We start from the raw sequence: 20255 nt of genomic DNA, 5'->3' as shown, positions 1-20255 counted from the left end.
TCTCTTTCTCACACACACATGCACCCTATTCTCAACTCTGCCCCATTTTGAGCCTTTATCTAGTCTCTCCAGAAATGTCAGAGAAAACGCAAATGGGCCCTTATGCGCACAGATCAGCACCTTCATAAATCCCCAGCTGATGCCACCATTTTGTTAGTAAGATATATCAAATATATGATAGTGACTAAAAAAGCTAAAGATTCTTGTTGAGGAAAAGAAGTCCCTCTTAAATTTAACACGGTCTTCAAGATTTTGTGTGACTTTGGAGTAATCCTGCCAGCAAATGAACAAGCATGGACTCCCAACAACTTTTGTGAAGGCAATGAAGTTATAAGTAAAATGTTGATTAAGTGTCATAATGAATTGCTGCATAAATACGCCACAAGAAAAAAATAAGCTTTACTGACTGCAGGATGTGACAACATTACATCATCGTGTCACCTTCGTGCGTGTCACCTTTGTGCGTGTGCATGTTGTCACATTAACGTGACATCACTTAGTCCTTTCATATCTCACCAATCACAAATTTCCATTTGTGAGCTCTTTTATTTTTTTTGGGCTTCAGCTAACCACTGCTGCCTCGCTCCGTCAAGGAGACCAGGAGGGGGGAGGAGACTAGGGCTAAGCTGTGTGTTTGTGCATGTGTATGCATGTGTGTGTGAGAGAGAGAGAGAGAGAGAGAGAGAGAGGAGGGGGAGGAAGAGGGGGTTGGCTTCAGTGTGATGTGAATGGAGCACAAGCGAGAGAGAGAGAGGGTGGGAGGAAGACAGCACACATCAACCTGCCTCTTGACTTAGCGAACAGAAAACAGACACATTGGGAAGTGTGTATGATTGTTTGCTCTTTTTTTATTTTCAGACAGAGGAAGAGAGCAAGAGACAGGAGGAACTAAGCCAAGTGGAGGAGGTGAGCGAGCCCCAGCGTGGAGATAGATAGCAGAAAAATGCTGCCATGGGGAGAGAAGGGGAGGGAGTCGGCCGAGAGGAAGAGGATGAAACGAGACCGGGTGGAGCGGAGCTGAAATGTTGGAGGTAAGACGCTTTCCTTTCTTTCCTCAATGTCCAGCTTCGGCCTTGTCTTCTTTCTGACCGTAACGTTTGGAAGTGCATACACAAGTAGAGTGTGTGGAGGCATGCACACAATTCAGCCAGCAAAGAGGGGGATGAAATAATACCTCGTGTCATCACATCTTTTGTCCCTCCATTTGTAGTGTTAACTGTCGTTGGAGTGAGCTAAGATGCCCCCCACCCCCTGAAAGCCACCTTGTGTGTCATTACTGCACAGCAGTGAGGGATTCAACCCAGTTAGCCACCTTTGTCGCATTTCATCACTGGCCCTCCTCCTCCCCCACCTACCCCCATCTCCTCTGTCTCTCTATTGTGAGGCCTCAATTGTCTTAAAAAAAGCCCCTCACTATGACACAGTCAAGGAGTGGATGCAGGCGGGGATGGAGGGAGGCAGCCAGACAAGATGAACTGAGCATGCATGGACAAAAAAAAGCAGTAGGATTTGGCTGCTAATCCTAATTTTCAAAGACAAGAACAAAAAAATACGTTGCCACGTTTGGTTTGCAAGCTTTTGTGCGCACGAAAGGTGATGTGGTGATATCATTGCACGTGACATGCAGAGACAATGACGGCGAAACGAATTGGGGTGTTGTTTTCAAGGTGGCACAGAGAATAGGGATGCTGGAGTCAGCCAACCCCCCCCCTTAGGCCCAATCACCACCACCCTCCTGCACTCTGTAATTTCGGATGGGGCTAGTGTGTATGTGTGTGAGCGAGAACACAAGACCCGGGGCTTTTGGATAGATGCTGTAGGGAGGAAAGATGCAGGGATGGAGGACCTAGCATGCAGTAATAGAGACACAACAGCAGCAGCAGCAGCAGAAGCAGTCACTTACATAAGCCAGGCCACTCAAAGGACGGGGCATTTAATTTACATTGAGCCGCACGTCCCCCACCCCACCCCACACCCCCCGCACTACATGCTATTCATTGTGGTTGACATGAACGCTTTAAGCCGCAAAATGCAGTTTTACCCCGAGATGATAGAAGGACTCACTAGAGGTGAAAATGATATCAGCATGAGTAATGCAAAGCTTGCACTGACATAACATTGCCGACAACCCGCTGATGTGGAGTTGATGAACTGTAACAGTTGTATGCGTTACTTGAATTCGATGAGTTTCTTTTTTAACTCCAAGTTACATTTTCTTTTGGTTTGCATCATTGGTTTCAACTTCCTTTTTATCTAGGTTTTGATCGCAATCTGTATTCTTGCATGATTTTATATTCAGGCCAGTAGAAATTTGAATCTATACAAAACATTCAGTGACTAACTGAAGTCAACTTTAGCGGAAACCTGACTTAACCGTGCGGTTGTTTTACCCAGCAAGTTGGTAAATTCCCGTGAGAGAAGTGCAGTTGTTTGACCCATATTGGGATTTCCAATTATAGCTCCCACAAACAAGCAGACAAAACTACGAACACGGTCAACTTTTTAAGTGTGAAAAGCAACACTGTTTAGGCAAATTAAAAATAAATGATCAAAATAATGATTCAGTAAACGTTTTGCATATAAACGTTAAATAGTAATTGTACCTAAATGAAAGCTTTTAAACAAACGCTTCTTAAAATTAAATGCAAATGCTTTGTGTTTAAAAAAGCTCAATATAACTGAATTGTGCCTGGCTATTTCCTGAATATAAACATGTTAATTAACGACGTATTTTCATACTTGACTCATGATGGCCTCTTCTCAAGAAGTTACAGAACTGTTAGAGGCCAACCGAGCACTTCATTTGAGTGTCAAAATTCCCTTAAGGCGCCTGTCGAGTGTTATTTGAAGTTTTGCCAACAATCTTCCCTATCCATTATTGTTTGCTCTTTGCAAATATTGGTGTGCTCTGTGATGAGCAGCGGCAGCAGCAATGTGCAGTAAAATTGAGTCACACTCAGGGGAAATAAACTTCTGCTCTAATGGTTGGTACTATTAGCACCGTGACTACTAAAACAGCACAAATAGTTTGCGGTCATTAATCAGCAATGTTGCACAGAAACGCAATAGAAGGGAAAGCATGAGCAACTCAAGGGCGAGATTCCGTTTTATTCAGAAGCTTTGTGTGCGTGTGTGTGTGTGTGCGTGTCTGTGTACGTGTGTGTGTGTGTGCGCGTGCGTGCGTGCGTGCGTGTGTGTGCGTGTGTGTGTGCGTGTGTGTGTGTGTTAGGACGTGGCAGCATTATGGCCTTCATAAAGGCAACCTTTTTAATTCACCCCTTGTTTTGCATCACATGTGCACATGTAACACGTGGAAGCAGTGTGTTTACTCTGATGTAAATACCTCTTAACCTCAGTATTTTTGGAAAAAGTCTCCTAGAGCCGCCCATTGTCTGTCGTCACAAAGTCCGTCTCGATATAGTCCCGCGTACACACATTAGAGCATTAGGCCGTGCGGTGGCAGTCCTTCTCATTGTTCAAGTTGCCATTACACAGGAGAAGTGCACTCAAGGCCTTTCAGAGCCATTGAAAGCGAGCACATCACCACCTGCAAATAGCTGCTGAATCTAAAGGGCACAAAACATCCTGCCCAGAGACCAATGTAAAAATACATTTTTGTAAGAATAATAGATTGCACGGGCGGGGGCCTCTATTAGGCAGTCGCTTGCCTCTCTCCTGTGCAAAAGGATGTCACTTACAAAGCAGCTGGAGCAGATGCATTTCACCGCTGCACCGTCTGGCTGCACCAAACAAATGTGCCACCGTTAGCAAAGGAGGGGCATCTCCTTTGCACTCCAATTCATTTCAAACCACTCCTAAACTGTGTATTAAAAAATAAGCCGTTTTGCGCAGCACCATTGTTAGCATTCAAACTAGTGCTATATCTAGGTCAGAAGGTGCACAGTTAGCAAAGATTAAGCCTCTGGGAAGACTCTTAATTGTGTGCGGTTGCACTAAATCCATTGTGCACCAAGATAATTATTTTAATAAAGGGCAAATTAGGAGAGTTTTATTGTTAATGATTTGTCTTGGACAGAAAACCAATGATGACACTTTAGTAGTATTTGCTTAAGTATCCTGTTTTGGTACTCAATTTGTCATGGCAGTGTGCTATTTCCACAATGGACTTCATTTTGTTGTAATTTAAGTTTTAGAGGGCATATTGTGTCCAGCGCCACACTATTTCTGTGGCAAGAGCTGAAAAAAAGAACTGCCTGTGAAAGTCAACAAAAGAGTCACAGAGGCAAAGAATTCAGTGTCTTCAAATAATGACTGCAATTTGAGCCCTCTGCTGTCATAATGGACAAGAAGTCTCCAATTTCCCCTTTTGGAGGTGAAAACAACTTATCAGTTAACGATGAAACATTCAGTCAGTCCCAACACTCACAGAGAGTAAACAACTTGATTTCCTCATACGAGTGAGTACTTGTATGAAAACAAGCCAGATGAAAACTGGCTTGTCATTTTTTAGTATAAACAAGAAGCAAAGGCGGGCGGTCGGTGTGTTTTCCGCTCGATGTGTTAGTCGTACTTTTCCTCTGCATGATGAGTAGAACAGAAGTGTTCAAAATCAGAATAATAGATGTAGTCATGAAGGCTGAGTTTCTTTCCATCATTTTTTTGCTCATCAGCCACACCCCCAACACACACACACGTGCACGCACGTACACACAACAGAGGGACAGCTGCCCTTCTTGTCACCACAAGGACAGCGCACAACATCCATGGCCACTATTTAGTCGCTACACTAGTTAATCACATCATGCCATTCCCCGCCAAATCCCAAATAACACAATTGCCACAAAGTTTATTTGGAAATATACAGGAAGTGGTAGCGCCATGTTGATGTCATGGCAAATACATATCAAACAATAGAAGTGCATGCGGCGCAGAGGCCACGATGGGAACAATAGCTTTTACTCAACACCGCTTTCAGCTTGGATTTTTTTTTTTTTTAAAGAGGAACTTGGTTATTAATATCCACAGTACCATAGAAAGAGCTTCTTTTTCTTTGCTTCCTTCGACTGTATGTTAGCTGATGCAAGTGGTTGGCTGATCATGTCGAAGCACATTGTTGTGCAAATATCATTAGATTATAGTTCAGTTTGCTTTGAAATCCTTTTTTTATTTTTTAAATCCACAGACAGACAGAGAGACATGTTTTTTTTCATTGAAGTTGTCACTTTACGTCACCCCGACCCCAAACAAAATCTAGCCAGGCAGAACTGAAACTCCAACAGAGCTTACTGAGTCTCATGTAAAAATGAACTTCAAGTTCAGTGGTTTAAGCATGAGGCATTTACTGTAATGCAGTTTCCCAAACCTTTCAGCTGAAGACCCAAGTTAAAAAAAGAATTAGTTCCTCTACAAATCCCTAACTTAGAAACCAATCACATGTATCACCATAACATTGATGTATATATTAGACATTGTTTAGATTTCACCTTTATTTGATAAGACGTCAAGATTTTTTAAAAATCTGTACTTGCCTGCAAGTCTTAGGCACCATAGTTTTGGTTATTTGAGTTTACTAACTATAAATCAAATAGACAGTAGGACTTTGATAACAAAAGTGTCATGAAAAGCATCATGTTTATATTTCTTCATCCATTTGTTTGTTAGTCAGCAGGTTACTTCCTGGTTTCTGGAGGATAGCAGATGACAGGGTTCTAAAATCCAGTGTCTGCACCTTTATCAACGTAGCATGTTTTTGGATTCCACCAACATATCAAAAATGAGAAGAGACACCAGGATTAGGGGTTGTCTTAGTTTTGGTCATTTGGTCATATTTTCAAATCTTTCACTCTCAGGTGCAGTGGGTTGGAGGAGTTCATGTGTCTTATTTAGACTGATCCTTGCAAACTGTCAGGCCAAAGCAGCTGAAATACTTTCCTGTCCAAGGCATAACAGAAAAAAAGCGAGAGTAGTGCAGTGCAATCGACTTAACAGCTTTTGGAAGAAGTCCAGTTCACTGTCCGCAGTGTGACTCGGACGGGGTGGGGCTCGTGAAGGGAGGGGACGGGGGTGGGGGTGGAGCTTTGGACTGAATTTGACCATCAGACCATCCCATTAATACACTTTTACTTTATCTGAAAGCATCACCAGCAGAGCCAGCCAGTGTGAAAAGGTTGAGCGGCAATGCAGAGGTGCAACTGGATCTAATGTAAGAGTGTTGCATTGGATCAATAAAGAGCGTTGGTTTTACATTTCCAGCAATCAATCTCTTATTTTAGACTCACGAACTGATGAGGCAGCTTTTTACTACCGTGAACACCGCCGACATTGAACTTTTGGTCAAGTGGTTAAGAATGTTAAGAATTCACAGAGAAACCGATTAGATCACGGCACAATCATCCCGACGACCCTCCGCTAAAGTCGTGCGAGCGTTAAGTACAAATGATGACGACACTCATCCTCTCTGGGTTCAAATGTCAGTCATCTCTTCCTGTTTCACAGGACGCTTGCAGTGTGCAAAATATGTCAAGCGACAATGACTTCCCCAAAACAGTATGCATGTCTGTCTCTTTTCACTTTGTGCATCTGTTATTGACATTGCTATCTTAGATGAAATGTTCTCAAGATTTTACCAGAGAGCTAAAAGACAACTCGCACATTGGAATCGAGGCATTCTGATGGTGTTGTCATCTTTATGCTCTTGTATTAGATCACGCTTTAGTGCGCAGGTGTACCGATTAAAGCGGCAAAATCAAGAAGTTGACCATTCTTTCGTGCACTTCCTCCTCTGGTTTATTTAAAAGCATTGAGTTGACTTCATGTTGATCTGGCTGTAGACTTGTGGCTCCGATGGCGTGAGGGGTCATCCACCACTCTGACTGAGACGAGCTAACGTGAGTGCGTTGCTATTATAATCGATCATCACTATACGTATAAAGTGCTGTTTGCTAATGAGCACATCAGCTGCAACAATTTCTTCCCAGGCCGCAAAGTGCAATCTCTAATTATTAGCTCGCGTCATAAAAACAATCACATCAGTGGTAATTGTAGCTATAGCCACATTCCATACATTGTTCTAAGAAGCAGCCTAAGCAGGCACCACTTGTAGCTTGTAGTATTGAGAGCCTTTCAAAATGCATTTACTGTTTATTCCCATAATGTCCTTAAGTTATTTTTTATTGCCACTCAGCCGATCCTGCTATCATTCATTGATCCGTTTATATTGGTTAAAGCCAGACTGACTCATGCTGCACTGCTCACTGGGTAATATCTAGGGAAACATTAGTCTGAGTATTCATCTTCAATGATATTTTTCTCAGGGTACAATTGATCTTTTATAATAAACAATTTGAATTGCAAAATTTCTTTCAGAAAATCATACATTAATATAGAAAAGAAGTACACGGCACAGTTCCTCTTGACATTGAACTTCACGTGTCACATGCTTGTCCGTAAAGGTTAAAAAGGTGATGTTGTGGTTTTGAAGAAAAAAAAACACTACCCTGGATAAATGAATGTAAGACTGTGGCCATTTTGCTTTGATAATTCATCTAAATAAAAAAATAAGGTGGGATATGCATTTATTACTGTCATGTACTGTAGGTGTTAAAGCATTCAGCTTAAATTTGGAATTTGTATTCTTTTTTTGCTAAAGGAGAAAGGTTCATCTGTTTTGGTCATCTGAATAGACAGAGGGCTCATTTCAAACAGTGAGGGTGATGTGGCATAATCACCAAGTCCTGTTGGACAGCATACCACATTTAGACCTGGCATGGGACAGGTTGTCATGGAAACAAGCGCTGATTTAAGGGATGAGTTGGGGGGGTCTTAAAAACGTTGGCTTATGTTCTGTGTCAAAGACAGCTTCAATGTTGTATGTGTGTGTGTGGGGGGAGCTGCATCAGTTTTAGTTGTTGGAACAACATGAAGAATGTGACAGTTACGGGCAGTCAAATTGATATTTGACATGTTCGTCAGCTCAAATAGATGTTGCACCACTGACCTCACTTGGTGATTATGACGCTACTACTTTTGCCTGTGCCAAAATCTGCTATTTGGCCCATTGTCATTCTGTGTCACGCATGCTCTGTCACAACTTGCGGCTCGTAAAGTAACCACCCGACCTGTGTTTTGGACTTTCTATAGTTAAGTCTATCCCAGCTGACTGTACGAAAGGCAGAATATACCCTGAACTGGTCACCAGACAATCACATGGCGCAAGTGTCCCACGCCGACGTTACTAACCACTCAAAAGTCACACAACACAAAGCTGCGGCTGCCCGAATGCTGAGTCAGACGATGTGAATCAACAGTCCACATGGACCAGACACACAATGTGCAGTTAGCAACACTTCCTGCTCAGTTTTCTCATTAGGAGCGTGCGTGAAAACTCTGGCAGTGGGTGCATGAGCATATCTTGCCGTGCGGCTCAAACCGCCCATTGTGGCACGTTACACAAGTTCTGTATTTTGTTGTTTGTAAACGCCTCTTTGCAAAATGTAACGCTTCCTCTGTATTCATTTGAACTAGGACAGGAAGCAGACAAGAGAGCAGAATGTAGACTACTGTGGCGTGTGTTCTTTGAACTCTTCTTCGCATGCCGCTGCACCTGCTCTTCAGGATGCAAGAGCAAGAGCTGAGATGCATGTGAAAAAGCCTGACAGGAAGAAGCCTCACGCTACCAACAGCAGCGGCAGATTTCAGCCTTAGGCAATTGACGTCAGACACGAGAGACAACATTTTTTATCTTATCTACCCATCATCTTAGAACTTCAAAAGACAACTTATTTATCACAATTGAATTCTTATTCTTTTAAATGCATAGTTGTAAATAATTACAGTAGCAGTCTGTTTTTGTGAGAGCAAATGTGAAAGACAGTGTCCTTCTATTGTATGTTGCCAGTGAGTCAGGAAGACACCCCCGCCCCACCCACTACTAAGACTGTCTATTGTGGCTGTGCTTTCATGGGCTGGTTGTACTGAGGCTCATGGAGCTATTTAGAGATACTTTGCAAGAGTTTTAGAAATTGAACTGCAAGAGCAAAACGACACAATCAAACACATCCAGACTTAAATGATGAAATATATTAAAAATGTATTTTCTTTTTTTTGTAGGTGCTGAAAAATATCATGTTGGGGGTGCAGACCGGGCCTTGTCGAAGAGGAAGAAGAATCAGGCCACAGTGATGGTCCACCTCAGTCCGCAGGAAGCGGCAGCTTGCAACTCCCGGATCACTCCCAAAACTCCCTGCCGAGCACCCGGTTGAACCTCCGCTACATTCGCATTGCTTCATCGTTCACACTCTGCGTGTACAGTCAAGACCATTTCAAGTGATTTGAAGCGGGACTTACAGCAATGCGTCACGTTCGCTGAATAGTGGTTCACGCTTCACATCTGGTTCATATTGGTGGTCACATCATTGGATTGGAGGTCATTTCCCTGGCAACATGCAATCCGACGACCTTTTTGTACGCAAGTTCCGGCGCCAGAACGTGCGGCCACCTGTCGCAGCCGTCAATTTTGATCCCAAACGGGAGGCGGGCGTGGTGGAGTGGCCACCCAGGAGGGAGGGAGATGGGTCCGATGGAGACAACCTGACCCCAAGTCGAGCGGGCCTGACCCTTCGCGCGGTGGGCCGGGGCCACATCATGCAGAGGAGCAACAGCGATGTGACTTTAGGGGACTTGGACTCTGGAGGGAAGGCTGGAGGGAAAGCTACTCGGGCGGTTGGCGAGAAGGTGGGCGTTGGGGCTCAGGGAGACTCTGGGGCGCTGCTACACAGGGAATATGGCAGTCTCTCCTCACTGGAGAGACAGACTCAAGTCCAGGATGGAGGAACTGCAAACCAAGGGCCCCTTAGCCCAAATGCCCTCCGCTTTAAAGACCCCTTCCTGCTTTTAGGACTCCAAGGCAACCCGCCGGAACCTGACGGCTTCTTCCGAGGCTTGTCTTCCGTCACAGGGGACTCCCCAAAACCAGCAAAGCCACCCAAGCCTGAAGGTCTTAGTAAGAAGTCCAAACCTGTGCCCCCTCAAATCCCTCAGCCAGGTGCTTATGATACCATCGGGGGTGGCGCTTGGGTGAGGAACTTTGCCCACTATGACGTTCAGAGCATCCTCTTTGACCTCACAGAGGCAGCCACCAACAGAGACAGCATTGGCCGCAAAAAGAATATCACCTCAGGGGCCTCTGCTGCCTCCCAGATGCGGCCCCTCTCCCAGGGCACGCCCTCCTCCCCTGCACTGGGCGGCGTGGGCAACGGCGGCATGGATGACCCCGAGCAGTCGCTGCTGCTGGATGAAGGGGACGGCAACGACAACGAGCTCCTCCTCAGCTGCCCCCACTTTCGGAATGAGACGGGTGGAGAGGAGCAGGTGGGCCTGGGTCTGGGCCTGGGCCAATCCCAGGCCAGACGGGGGCTATGGCTCAGCCCGCGAACCCCCAACGATGCGGCGTCAGTCCTGGAGGAGCCCAGGGAAAGTCACATCCAGCAGCAGGGCAAAAGCAACTATTTCATCGAACACGCAGATCTGGGGGCACATTATTATCGCAAATATTTCTACATGAAAGGTAAGAAACTTCAATGTTGTGGCCAGTAAGTGCATACCACTGAATGTGTGTATTCTTATTCCAGAACATCAGAATTTCTTTGGAATGGATGATCGTCTCGGGCCAGTGGCCATCAGTTTCCGCAGAGAGGAAAAGGAAGGCACCAGTGGAGCTCAGTACAACTACAGAATCATCTTTCGCACCACAGAGGTCGACATCAAACTCTTTTGTGCTCAATGTGCAGAGACCCCATTGATTGAACGTTTGTCCTGGATTTAATCCTTTCCTCAGATGAAGACACTGCGAGGCTCCATCTTGGAAGAGTCTGTTCCTTCAGCCGCCCGTCACACGACCCCTCGAGGTTTGTCTCCCAAGCGGCTGCTGGAGTTCATCATGCCCGAACTCAACCTGCACTGCCTTCGCTTGGCATCAAACTCCCCCAAGGTCCGCGATACCTTGCTCAAGCTGGATGAACAGGGGGTAAGTGCCAGCTAGGGATCCCCACTACTATTTGGAATCAGAGCTCTTGGCTTCTTGAACTTATTTGATTCACACTCAACAAAAAGATGACATTCTTTGCAAAAAAACAATAACCATGTTTATCACAAAACTTTCTCTCTTTTTTTTTGTCTAGCTAAATTTTCAGCGAAAGGTCGGCATCATGTATTGCCGAGGCGGTCAGAGCTCCGAGGAGGACATGTACAACAACGAGAGCTCCGGTCCAGCATTTGAGGAGTTTCTGGATCTGCTGGGTGATCGTGTGCGACTGAAGGGCTGGGAGAAATACCGAGCTCAGCTGGACAACAAGAGTGAGTGAAAACGCTCACCACACTCATGTTTTGTTTCAGGAGGCGTAGGCGTGTAAGCCTGAGATTTTTTGGAAAATAGCTCGCACTGCGGGTTCGCAATTGCACGTGGCTGAAAAGACATAATCTTGCGACTTCTTTGCATGACATATTCCTGTTTTCTTTTACAGCTGACTCGACGGGGACTCATTCGCTGTACACACGCTACCAGGACTATGAGATTATGTTCCATGTGTCCACCATGCTTCCCTACACAGCCAACAACACTCAACAGGTAAAATTAACACGCCAACACTGCTAGTTACTCAAAAAATACATCAATGCAAACTACAAGCACAAGAATTATCTTTGTCCGTCAATTAATACTTCACTGACAGCGTCAACCAAAATTGGTCTCGTAATCATTTTTTATGTTTAATTCAGTTTCTGCATAAAATCATATTAGATTGTGCAAGTGCATTTATGGGGAGTTGCTAGTACTGTAAATGTATTTCGAACTCTTTGTAGCTGTTAGGGTGATAATTGTAAATTTTAGCTCTTGATTGCCTTAAAAAGTCAAAGTGATTGGTGACTTAATGTATGTGTGGTGTGTTTGTCTAACAATTCCACTTTCCATCATTTTGTAGTTGCTGAGGAAGCGCCACATCGGCAACGACATTGTAACCATTGTGTTCCAGGAGCCGGGCGCGTTGCCCTTCACGCCAAAATCCATCCGCTCCCACTTCCAACACGTCTTCATTATCGTTCAAGTTCACGAGGCCTGCACGGACAACACTTATTACAGGTTTGCGGCGATGCCTTGAATGTGTCTGTGTTGCAAAACCATATCAAGGCCACTTTCACATTTGTAACCCTGAGGAGGTGCGCTCTCAAACTTCTCAAAGGCAAACAAGACAAATACGAAACGCTTCCTGTTTTAATCTGTCGATCGTCTTTTTCTCTTTCCCTCTCAGGGTGGCTGTGACACGCTCTAAGGACATGCCATTATTTGGGCCGCTCTTCCCCAAGGGCGCTCTCTTCCCTCGCTCGCCAGCCTTCCGAGACTTCCTCCTGGCCAAGGCAGTAAATGCTGAGAACGCCGCAGAAAAGTCTGAAAAGTTCCGCTCCATGGCCACCCGCACACGACAAGAATACCTGAAGGACTTAGCAGAGAACTACGTGACCACAACGCCTATCGACTCCTCCACTAAGTTCCCGCTGCTCTCCCTGGGAGGCAAGCGCAAAGACAAGTTGAAGGGCGCCAAAGGGGCGGAGCTGCACAGTGCCGGGGCGCTGGTGTGGGCCGTCATGGTGGACAGCGGGGAGGAAGGCGAGGCGGCAGAGTACAAGCTGCCCTGTCTGCTGGGCATCTCGGCCGAGTCGGTGGTGCTCATCGAGAGGTGCACGCGCAGGGTGGTGTTTAACTGCTCCTGCAGGGACGTCATCGGATGGAAAGCAGTGGCTCAAACAAAAGATGGCGGGCCATGCTTGGACATCTTCTATGAGCGCGGCGAGTCCGTGTCAATTAGCGTGATGGAGAGCCAGACTGAGGATTTAAAAGAGGTGGTGCAGAGGCTGGAGGTGGGTGATCATTACTTTGTCATTCATTACTTCTGTAACACTTTATCGGACAAGGAATGGTGACTCAATTGAGTCTTTAAAATTGACCTTTGATGACTCACTGGTGGCGGAGATAGGAGACCAGATCATTGACTTTTGGGTATACATCTCTTTATCAACGTTTTATGAAGAATTTGTTTTTTTTTGTTGTTTTGCAAACCCACTGAGATATCCTTGCCCCTCCCCCCACCACCATTGCCCCTCCAAGGGAAAAAAATCTTAGCTCCACCGGTGTGCCTCACTATACATAGTTAGTGGAGTGGAGTTTGTACTATATGTCCCACACAAATCTTATTGGAACTTTAGTGTCTTTTCTCAAGGGCACCATTTTCTTGCAATATTTCTTCCATATTTTTCCTTTACTGTCTTTTAAGTAGCATTGAAGCGATGAAAAAAAATCTTAATCATCGTCATCCTTCCATTCCTCTTGTTGCTGCTAATCCTGCACAGAGTGACAGATGAGCTTGAGTCCATCCCAGCTGACTTTGGGCAAGGGCACATATACGCAGAGTCACACTCACATTCACACCGTTGGGCAATTTCTACAGTGTCACAATGACCATCAGTCTTAACTTTTAATCATCATTTCGGTCTATAAACCGCTTTTGGCCATGCATTTAAGTCTGCATCCTCCCCTCATCTGCAGTTGGTTACTCGGGGGTGTGAGGCCCTGGAGGTCACCCCGCTCCGTGACGGCGTGGGCCAGCCTGGCTTTCTGATGAACGAGGAGGGCTTTGTGACAGAGCTGCAGCGGTTCTGCTATGCCGAGAGCGGCGGGCTGCAGCTGTGGGCTCGCGTGGTGCGCCTATGCGGTCATTCCCTGGTCCACCTCAGCACAGAAGAGAGGAGCAGGCTGCTCCGCACGGCACACAAGATCCACATCACCGTCATCCCGCCAGACGAGAACGGGAAACCCCGCAGGTGCGAGAAGCTGCCGAGTGAACAGGGAAGGTAATATATCAAGTAGGAGAAACTCTGATTCGATTTCTTAATGTTCTTTAGGAGCTTCTCTGAGCTGTACCAGAAAGCCATCAAGGATGCTGAGTGCAAGCCTGGCGAGGACCAGTCCGGTGAGGCCTGGGTGCTTGATGAGCGGGAGATAAAAGAGGAAGACGGGGACAAGCAGCCTAAGGAGGATAGCGTTAATGAGGCGGACGTAGCCGAGGTCCAGGTGGAAGGCGATGGGGCAGAAGAGCATCAAGGGCAAAGTGAAAGAGATGACCCGGACTCGCTCCTGGTGCCACCAAGCCTGCCCTTATTACGGGCCACCTCCCTGCAGGACCAAACGTCCACTCAGGAGCAGGAGTGCTCGCAGCTCACACGCAGCTTCTCTTTAGAGAGGCATTCATCCTACAGCCAAACATCCGAGGGGTGAGTTAGTGAGACAAACAAGTGCTTTGCGGTGTGTTAGATAAGAACAGCACACAGAATGCAATCCTGCGGATTACTTGTTTGAGTGGTTTGAATTCTCTTGAGCTTTGACATCTGCAGTGGATATAAATGTCACCAAGATTTAACAGCAGGTTTGCTTTGTTTTTGTTTTTGTCCCTCTTATGCCATCTTCATCTTTCTTACAGACACATTTATGACAACGTGGCCTTGAAAGAGAACCGCCACATCTACGAAAACGTCGGCGAGCTGATAGATAACACGCCCGATCTAATACTGGCGGCCAAGCCCAAATTTGCCCTGGAGGACGAGCAGGTGATCTAGCATAACGCAAGGGCATGATTTAGATTCTGTTCAATGCCGTTGCTCGCCTTTTAAATCTCTCTTTGCCTCCCAGTTCATTGGCGACTTTGGTGATGAGAAAGCTTCAGCGAGCGAATCGTCTCTGTCCTCCTCAAGGTTGTCATGTGTGGACCGAGCTGAGAGGAACTCACGAGCCTTAAGTCTTCACAACTCCATCACCAAAAGTAAGACTTGCAAAGCTGATTAATGGAAGGCACATACACACTCATTGGACACAACATTTAGTACATATGCACAAATTCATCAGACAGCTGTATTTTAAAAATATATATTTTTGCAAACATTTAAAAAAAACATTGTTGAACAAAGCTGCTCCAATGAAACAGTTCAAAATCATCTCTGCTTGATTTGTGCCTCAAATGCCTTTTCCTCCCCCCATATCCTCTCTGTGTTAAACCGCTCATTTCATGATCATCCCTCTGGTCCCCACTGCATCCCCTTTGTCCTTCCGCCCAGCCTTCCTTCCATCCATCCATCCTGCCCCCTTTTTCCGCTAATCTAATATCACCCCTTGCTCTGCTGCCACCCCCTGCCAGGGCTGTGATGAAAAGGGGGACAGATGGGTGGTGGGAGGGGTGGAGTTTTAGTTCAAGACACTCCTAATGCCATCTGCTGTGCCTCCTCTGAGACTATCAACCTTACCATTTAACAGCCATGACTGGACACCCACTCCGCAGATTTATGATCATATGTGAGGAGGCCATCAATAAAACCAATGGATTAGGTTGCCTTCTGTTGGATCACAAGGTACCTTATCAATTATGGCAATTAGGATTCCTTTTGGCCAGCTATAATGGCGATGCCATAAATAATCAGTCTCACGTCTGTACTTGATTATCAAAGTCCTCGTTTCCCATTTACACGAGCAAAAAATAATAATTGCCCTACATTCAGTCTAGACTAAAACATCTGCAGAAGCATCAAGCAGTTTAGCTACATCCAATCAGCCTTAACACAACACCACCACCTTGTGGCGACCTTTTTTCCCCAAAACTTTCAATGCAAAATGAGAGTGTCTGCAAAGTGCTGTCGCAGTGTTCTCCTGCCCCAGATGCATTATATTAAAAAGTATTTCACACTGCGGCTGCACTCATCTTAAAATCTTGCTCTCAGTTCTCTCCGAGACGACGGATTCCACCGAAGAAGAGTGGCAGTCCATCGCTGACCTGGCCACAGCCTGCCGCAGCATCCTGGAGGCGCTGTCACGCGAGGGTGAGCAGCTATTTCACCGTGCAATGATGTGAATGTCAAATAATCATCAGGAGCAAAGCTAATGGCTTCACTGATTTGTGGTTATGGTTGTTAAAAAAAAAAAAAAAAGGAAGTAGCAAATGGAAGACATACAACCTGTAATGACCTACTAAAATAAAAACTACAAAAATCAATTTTGCTGAGAAAACAGCTCAAATCTGTTAGTGGATGCTCTTTCAGTAAGTGTGATATAATTTAATATTTCACTTGTCACAGATCGTAAAGCTGGAGACCAATCGGGAGCTGACACGGATGGCAAGTTCAACACAAAGGAAAGGTGGGTCACAGTTGCTGTGCAACAAATGCTGTCCTAATATCTCTTATCTCCATAAAGATCCAGGGGGACCATGCAAGCCCTGCCTCAAAAAGCAAAAATCCACAAATAACTGACGAGTCCACATAAAAGGGATTTATAACTGTGTATTGTTATCAGAAGATGGCGACAAAGCACTTCCAAAGAGCTAGTCCTAAAGCACTCACAGCATGCAACTAGCATGTACCCAAGGATGAACCCATAAGCAAATGTATGACTTGTGTCACTGCTCTTGTGTGCTGCAGTGACTCTCCAGGCTACCTTGAGGAGAAAGTGTCACAACTGGAGGCCATGCTGAAGAAGCTGCAGGATGATCTGCAAAAGGTGCTTTGATTTTCATCTTGGCTCTTTTAGCATTTCCACTGAATTCCACAGGAGACTCAGCAGGTGGGAACAAACGTTGTGCCAGGTGATTTTGTGTCTTGTTTACATGTTCAAGGCCTCCCAGCAATGCAACTACCTTTACTATAGAGGCAGCCAACTCAGTGCAGAGATGAAATACAAACACTGCATTTTTTTTTCTTCTCACTCGTACTGTCAAATGTTCTACGTTTGGGTGAATCTGCTACCACTCCTGTTGTTATTTAAATACCACTGAAGGCTGTAATCAGTATTTTTGCTTTTACACTTGGTTGAACGTAGTCTATGTTATGTGCATGTAGAAAATTGTGTGGAAAATTGTCTGTGCTGCGCCAGAAAGTTTACTGTGGACTTCTTTTCTTGCAGCAAAACGCTGCTTGACGAAAATACTTTGAACACAAAGTTGCCTTGCTTTGAGAATTGTCAATACTGTACAGAATTTGTGTCTACTCGATGTGTGTGTACAAAACTTTTATTCCTCCCTATAATTTATATGAAAAGTTATTTATAAAAGCTCTTGACTGGGACAGCAACTGTGACTCTTTTCAATTGTGACTCATTTTATGGGTGACTTTCGAAACCATTGATCTGATGCATTATTATTATTATTATTATTATTATCATTATTATTATTATTATTATTATTATTATTATTAGGTGGTTGGGTATTGTTATTTGTTTGAGAATTTTAATTTTATAGCTTGTAATCTGCGATGCCTCATATTTCGAGCTGTCATTCACTGACACATATTTGACCACAACCCCCATCCCCATCCCCACCCTACCTCCACCTCCCTCCCCCTTTTTGTTCCTGCCACACGCAGCGATCTGAGAGTTGGCCTTTTGTTTTTGTTTGTGTGCCCATGTCTTTCAGGAGAAGGAGGACAAGGCGGTGCTGCAGGCCGAGGTGCAGAGCCTGCGGCAGAACAACCAGCGGCTGCAGGAGGAGTCGCAGAGCACGGTAGCACGCCTCATCAAAGTCACCGAGCTGCTGTGCAACGTCAACAAACCCAGTTAGCGCACGCTGCCTCCTCTAAATGCTCCTCCGGCAAACAACAATCAGCAGAACGATGTGCGTGTGATCTCATCCGTCCCCCTGACACACGTCCACATCCTCCGACTGCTGGTGAAGGTGTATGCAAATGGACCCTGAAAAGTAATGACATTCCCTTGCAAGTGTGTACTTCTGGCTGCTGTTATTCTGCTATGCCCGAGAGATCTCTTTATGTGTGGGTGCGTGTGTGCATCTCTTACTGTACTTTGCTTCAAATACTTGACAAGCTGGGTAGATCAGCACTTTCGTTTGAAGTTACGACTAAGAGCATGTTTATCTGAAAATCGACCAAAAGTGTACACAGACAGCTTGTAGAATCACATGTACACTATGTGTGCGTGTAGCGTGTGTTAAATGTGATGAGTAGTGTTACATTATAGTGTGGAAGGTGTGTTTAAAAAATCTGAGGAAAAGGGGGCCAATTGAAAGCCTCTCTAGAATGCTTCTTCTTGCTTCTTAGTAGTACTGTACTCAAGTTTTAGAAAGGGATGCTGCTAATAATCCCTTGAGTAATTAAAAAGAGGGAGACCTGCACATATGAGGACAAATAAGATGAGCCTGAAAAAAGGGGTCAGCCTCCCTTGAAGACACACAATGGCAGGAAAGAACAGCTTCCTTCCACAACTTGTTTTCCTCAAACCTCACTTAATATTGTAGCAGCCATACTGTAGAAGTTCTCCTCCTACTCACTGGCCTCAGCGTGCCAAACGGCAGCTTTGATAGATTTTGTGTCAATGAAACAAATATCAAACTATAGAATACAATGGTTTGTGACTGCTGGCTGGCCTTTAAGTGGTAGCAGTGAGAGGAAATCTTCCAAACTTGATTTTTTTTTTTTTTTTTTTTGTCGATTCTTTGCACTTTCTGGGTAAAATCAGCACTGGACAGAGGCACATATTGGATTTGATTTTTTCTGCTTGTGCTCTATCTTACCTCACTTTTTTTTTTTTGTGTGGGCCCACCGCCAACATGACGTGTTTGGAAAAAAGAGACTGACTGGTTTTCCTCAGTGCCAACTAACGCCCGGGCAGCTCAGAATCAAGATCCTTTTATCAATTGTGTTTCCAACATCTACTTAGACTCTCAATGCCCTTGTTTGGTGTACAAAGTTTTCTCTTGTAATTTTATTTTAGAGTCACTGTGAATACCTGGTACCAGCATATTAAGATACAGTATATAGAGATTTAATGATGAATCTAATAATGATTATCCGTATGTGAGGATGCTTTGTACAGCTCCTGTTATACAGATCTTGTGGACATGCTGAAGCCTCTGGACTGAACTATCGGTGTGAGAAGAACTGTGTCTCTATTGTTGTTTCGATTGTGAGAGGTCGGTGAAGCATGAGAATGTGCCAAGCAACATCCAAACTTCCCTTCCGTACGTGTATGTGTGTGCGTCAAAATGTAACTTATTAATCATGCAAATGTGGATTTTATTGTCGCAGTTGAAACTTGAGGGAAGTTGATCGGAAGCAAAATGTGAACAAGCAGAGAGGGGCAAGGCGTGCTTGGTTTGAAATGTGACTTTGTATTATCGTAGGAAGCCAGCAGTGATTAAATCATATCTGTAAAGCTCATATTCTAGCTTTCACAAGGTCTTAAACAACATTAGGTACGCCTTAACGAGCAAGGACGGTCAAAGTACGACTTCTCTGACTTTGTGCCTACCTGAAATTTTCATGTATGTTTAACCAGCCCACTTTTCTCATTTCTTTGTCCCATGCTTGCACTGACTTGAGGTTTTGGTTGCAGATGAAAATCTTAACATCTGATCTGATGTGAGAGCAAAACAGATTTGAGATGATTTTGATGATGATGCGTGGGGGGTTGCTGAGGCTTCACAACAAATTGTTGTAAGTGAAGCAATCAGACAACTGTAGGATTTCTAAACCTGAATTAAAGTGGAAATGGGTGCTTAATTGATGATGCATTGCAATCAAGTTGAATGTCCTATTTTTTTCTCGGGTATTACGTATGTTTAAAAATAAATCCATTGATTTTTAAAGACACAAACAATACAAAGTAATTTAAGCTGCTGTCATGTTCACAGTACAGCATGACACCACCATATAAAACATTGCATTTCCTTAGTCTTTCCTCATGTAACTCTTTTCTTAAACAACAGCCCAAGAAGAATGTTCTCCCCTCTCTTCACTGACATTGGGAAGACTTATGATGACAACAATGGGTCTGGCTATGTCTTTATTTGGGGTTGAAGCATACCACTGAGCCTTCACTTGAAGCTCCAACCATGTCTCACACAACAGAAGAGGGGCCCAAGAGCAGTTTGACTCCACAATAAATACAGACACAGACACACTGTTTAAATTTGTATATAATATTTCACTTCTACACGTACAGCAAATTCACTTTCTCTCAACAGGAAGAGTGGGCTCAATGATACTGTTTTCAATATCTGTACCGATAATGGAGTCAATGCCTTGTTCAGGTTGCATCTTGCTATTTTACCACAAGAGGGCACTGTGCGTGGTCGATGCATTTTAATGTGACTACTATTGTGCGCTATTTGCTGGCCGTCCCGTTCCCTATCATGGAGTTTCGTCGCCATCTCGTGGTCATTAAAGAGAGGTGCCAAAGGAGGAGGCGGAGGCAA

At 44.8% G+C, this 20255-nt stretch overlaps 1 protein-coding gene across 3 annotated transcripts; it reads left to right on the top strand.

Moving 5' to 3' along the window:
- Positions 1–711: 711 nt before the first annotated feature.
- Positions 712–19564, top strand: zmp:0000001168 (signal-induced proliferation-associated 1-like protein 2). Of its 3 annotated transcripts, none has more exons than XM_061298850.1 (16): positions 712–1031; positions 9070–10525; positions 10590–10714; positions 10796–10984; positions 11139–11313; positions 11481–11584; positions 11937–12094; positions 12264–12870; positions 13556–13830; positions 13912–14280; positions 14487–14613; positions 14696–14825; positions 15775–15873; positions 16129–16189; positions 16471–16549; positions 17460–19564. In XM_061298850.1, the coding sequence occupies exons 2-16, from the start codon at positions 9403–9405 to the stop codon at positions 17601–17603; spliced, it is 3765 nt and encodes a 1254-aa protein (XP_061154834.1). In that variant the 5' UTR covers positions 712–1031; positions 9070–9402; the 3' UTR covers positions 17604–19564. The 3 variants fall into 3 exon arrangements, 2 of the variants coding, with proteins under 2 accessions (XP_061154834.1, XP_061154835.1); XR_009718116.1 differs by having other exon boundaries at positions 713–1031; positions 16471–16612; positions 17460–17599; XM_061298851.1 differs by lacking the exon at positions 712–1031 and adding an exon at positions 6581–6848.
- Positions 19565–20255: the final 691 nt, after the last annotated feature.

The sequence above is a fragment of the Syngnathus typhle genome, linkage group LG15, assembly GCF_033458585.1.
Source record: "Syngnathus typhle isolate RoL2023-S1 ecotype Sweden linkage group LG15, RoL_Styp_1.0, whole genome shotgun sequence".
Classification (NCBI taxonomy): Eukaryota; Metazoa; Chordata; class Actinopteri; order Syngnathiformes; family Syngnathidae; genus Syngnathus; species Syngnathus typhle.
Note: the sequence above shows the minus strand (reverse complement) of the source record. Positions and strands in the feature narration are given on the sequence as shown.

Excerpts from the sequence above, each read along its gene's own strand:
- zmp:0000001168 (XM_061298850.1), top strand. The coding sequence starts at position 9,403 with ATGCAATCCGACGACCTTTTTGTACGCAAGTTCCGGCGCCAGAACGTG. Across the intron at positions 10,985-11,138 it reads TCAAGCTGGATGAACAGGGG|CTAAATTTTCAGCGAAAGGT; the intron begins GTAAGTGCCAGC and ends TTTTTTGTCTAG. Across the intron at positions 11,585-11,936 it reads CAGCCAACAACACTCAACAG|TTGCTGAGGAAGCGCCACAT; the intron begins GTAAAATTAACA and ends ATCATTTTGTAG.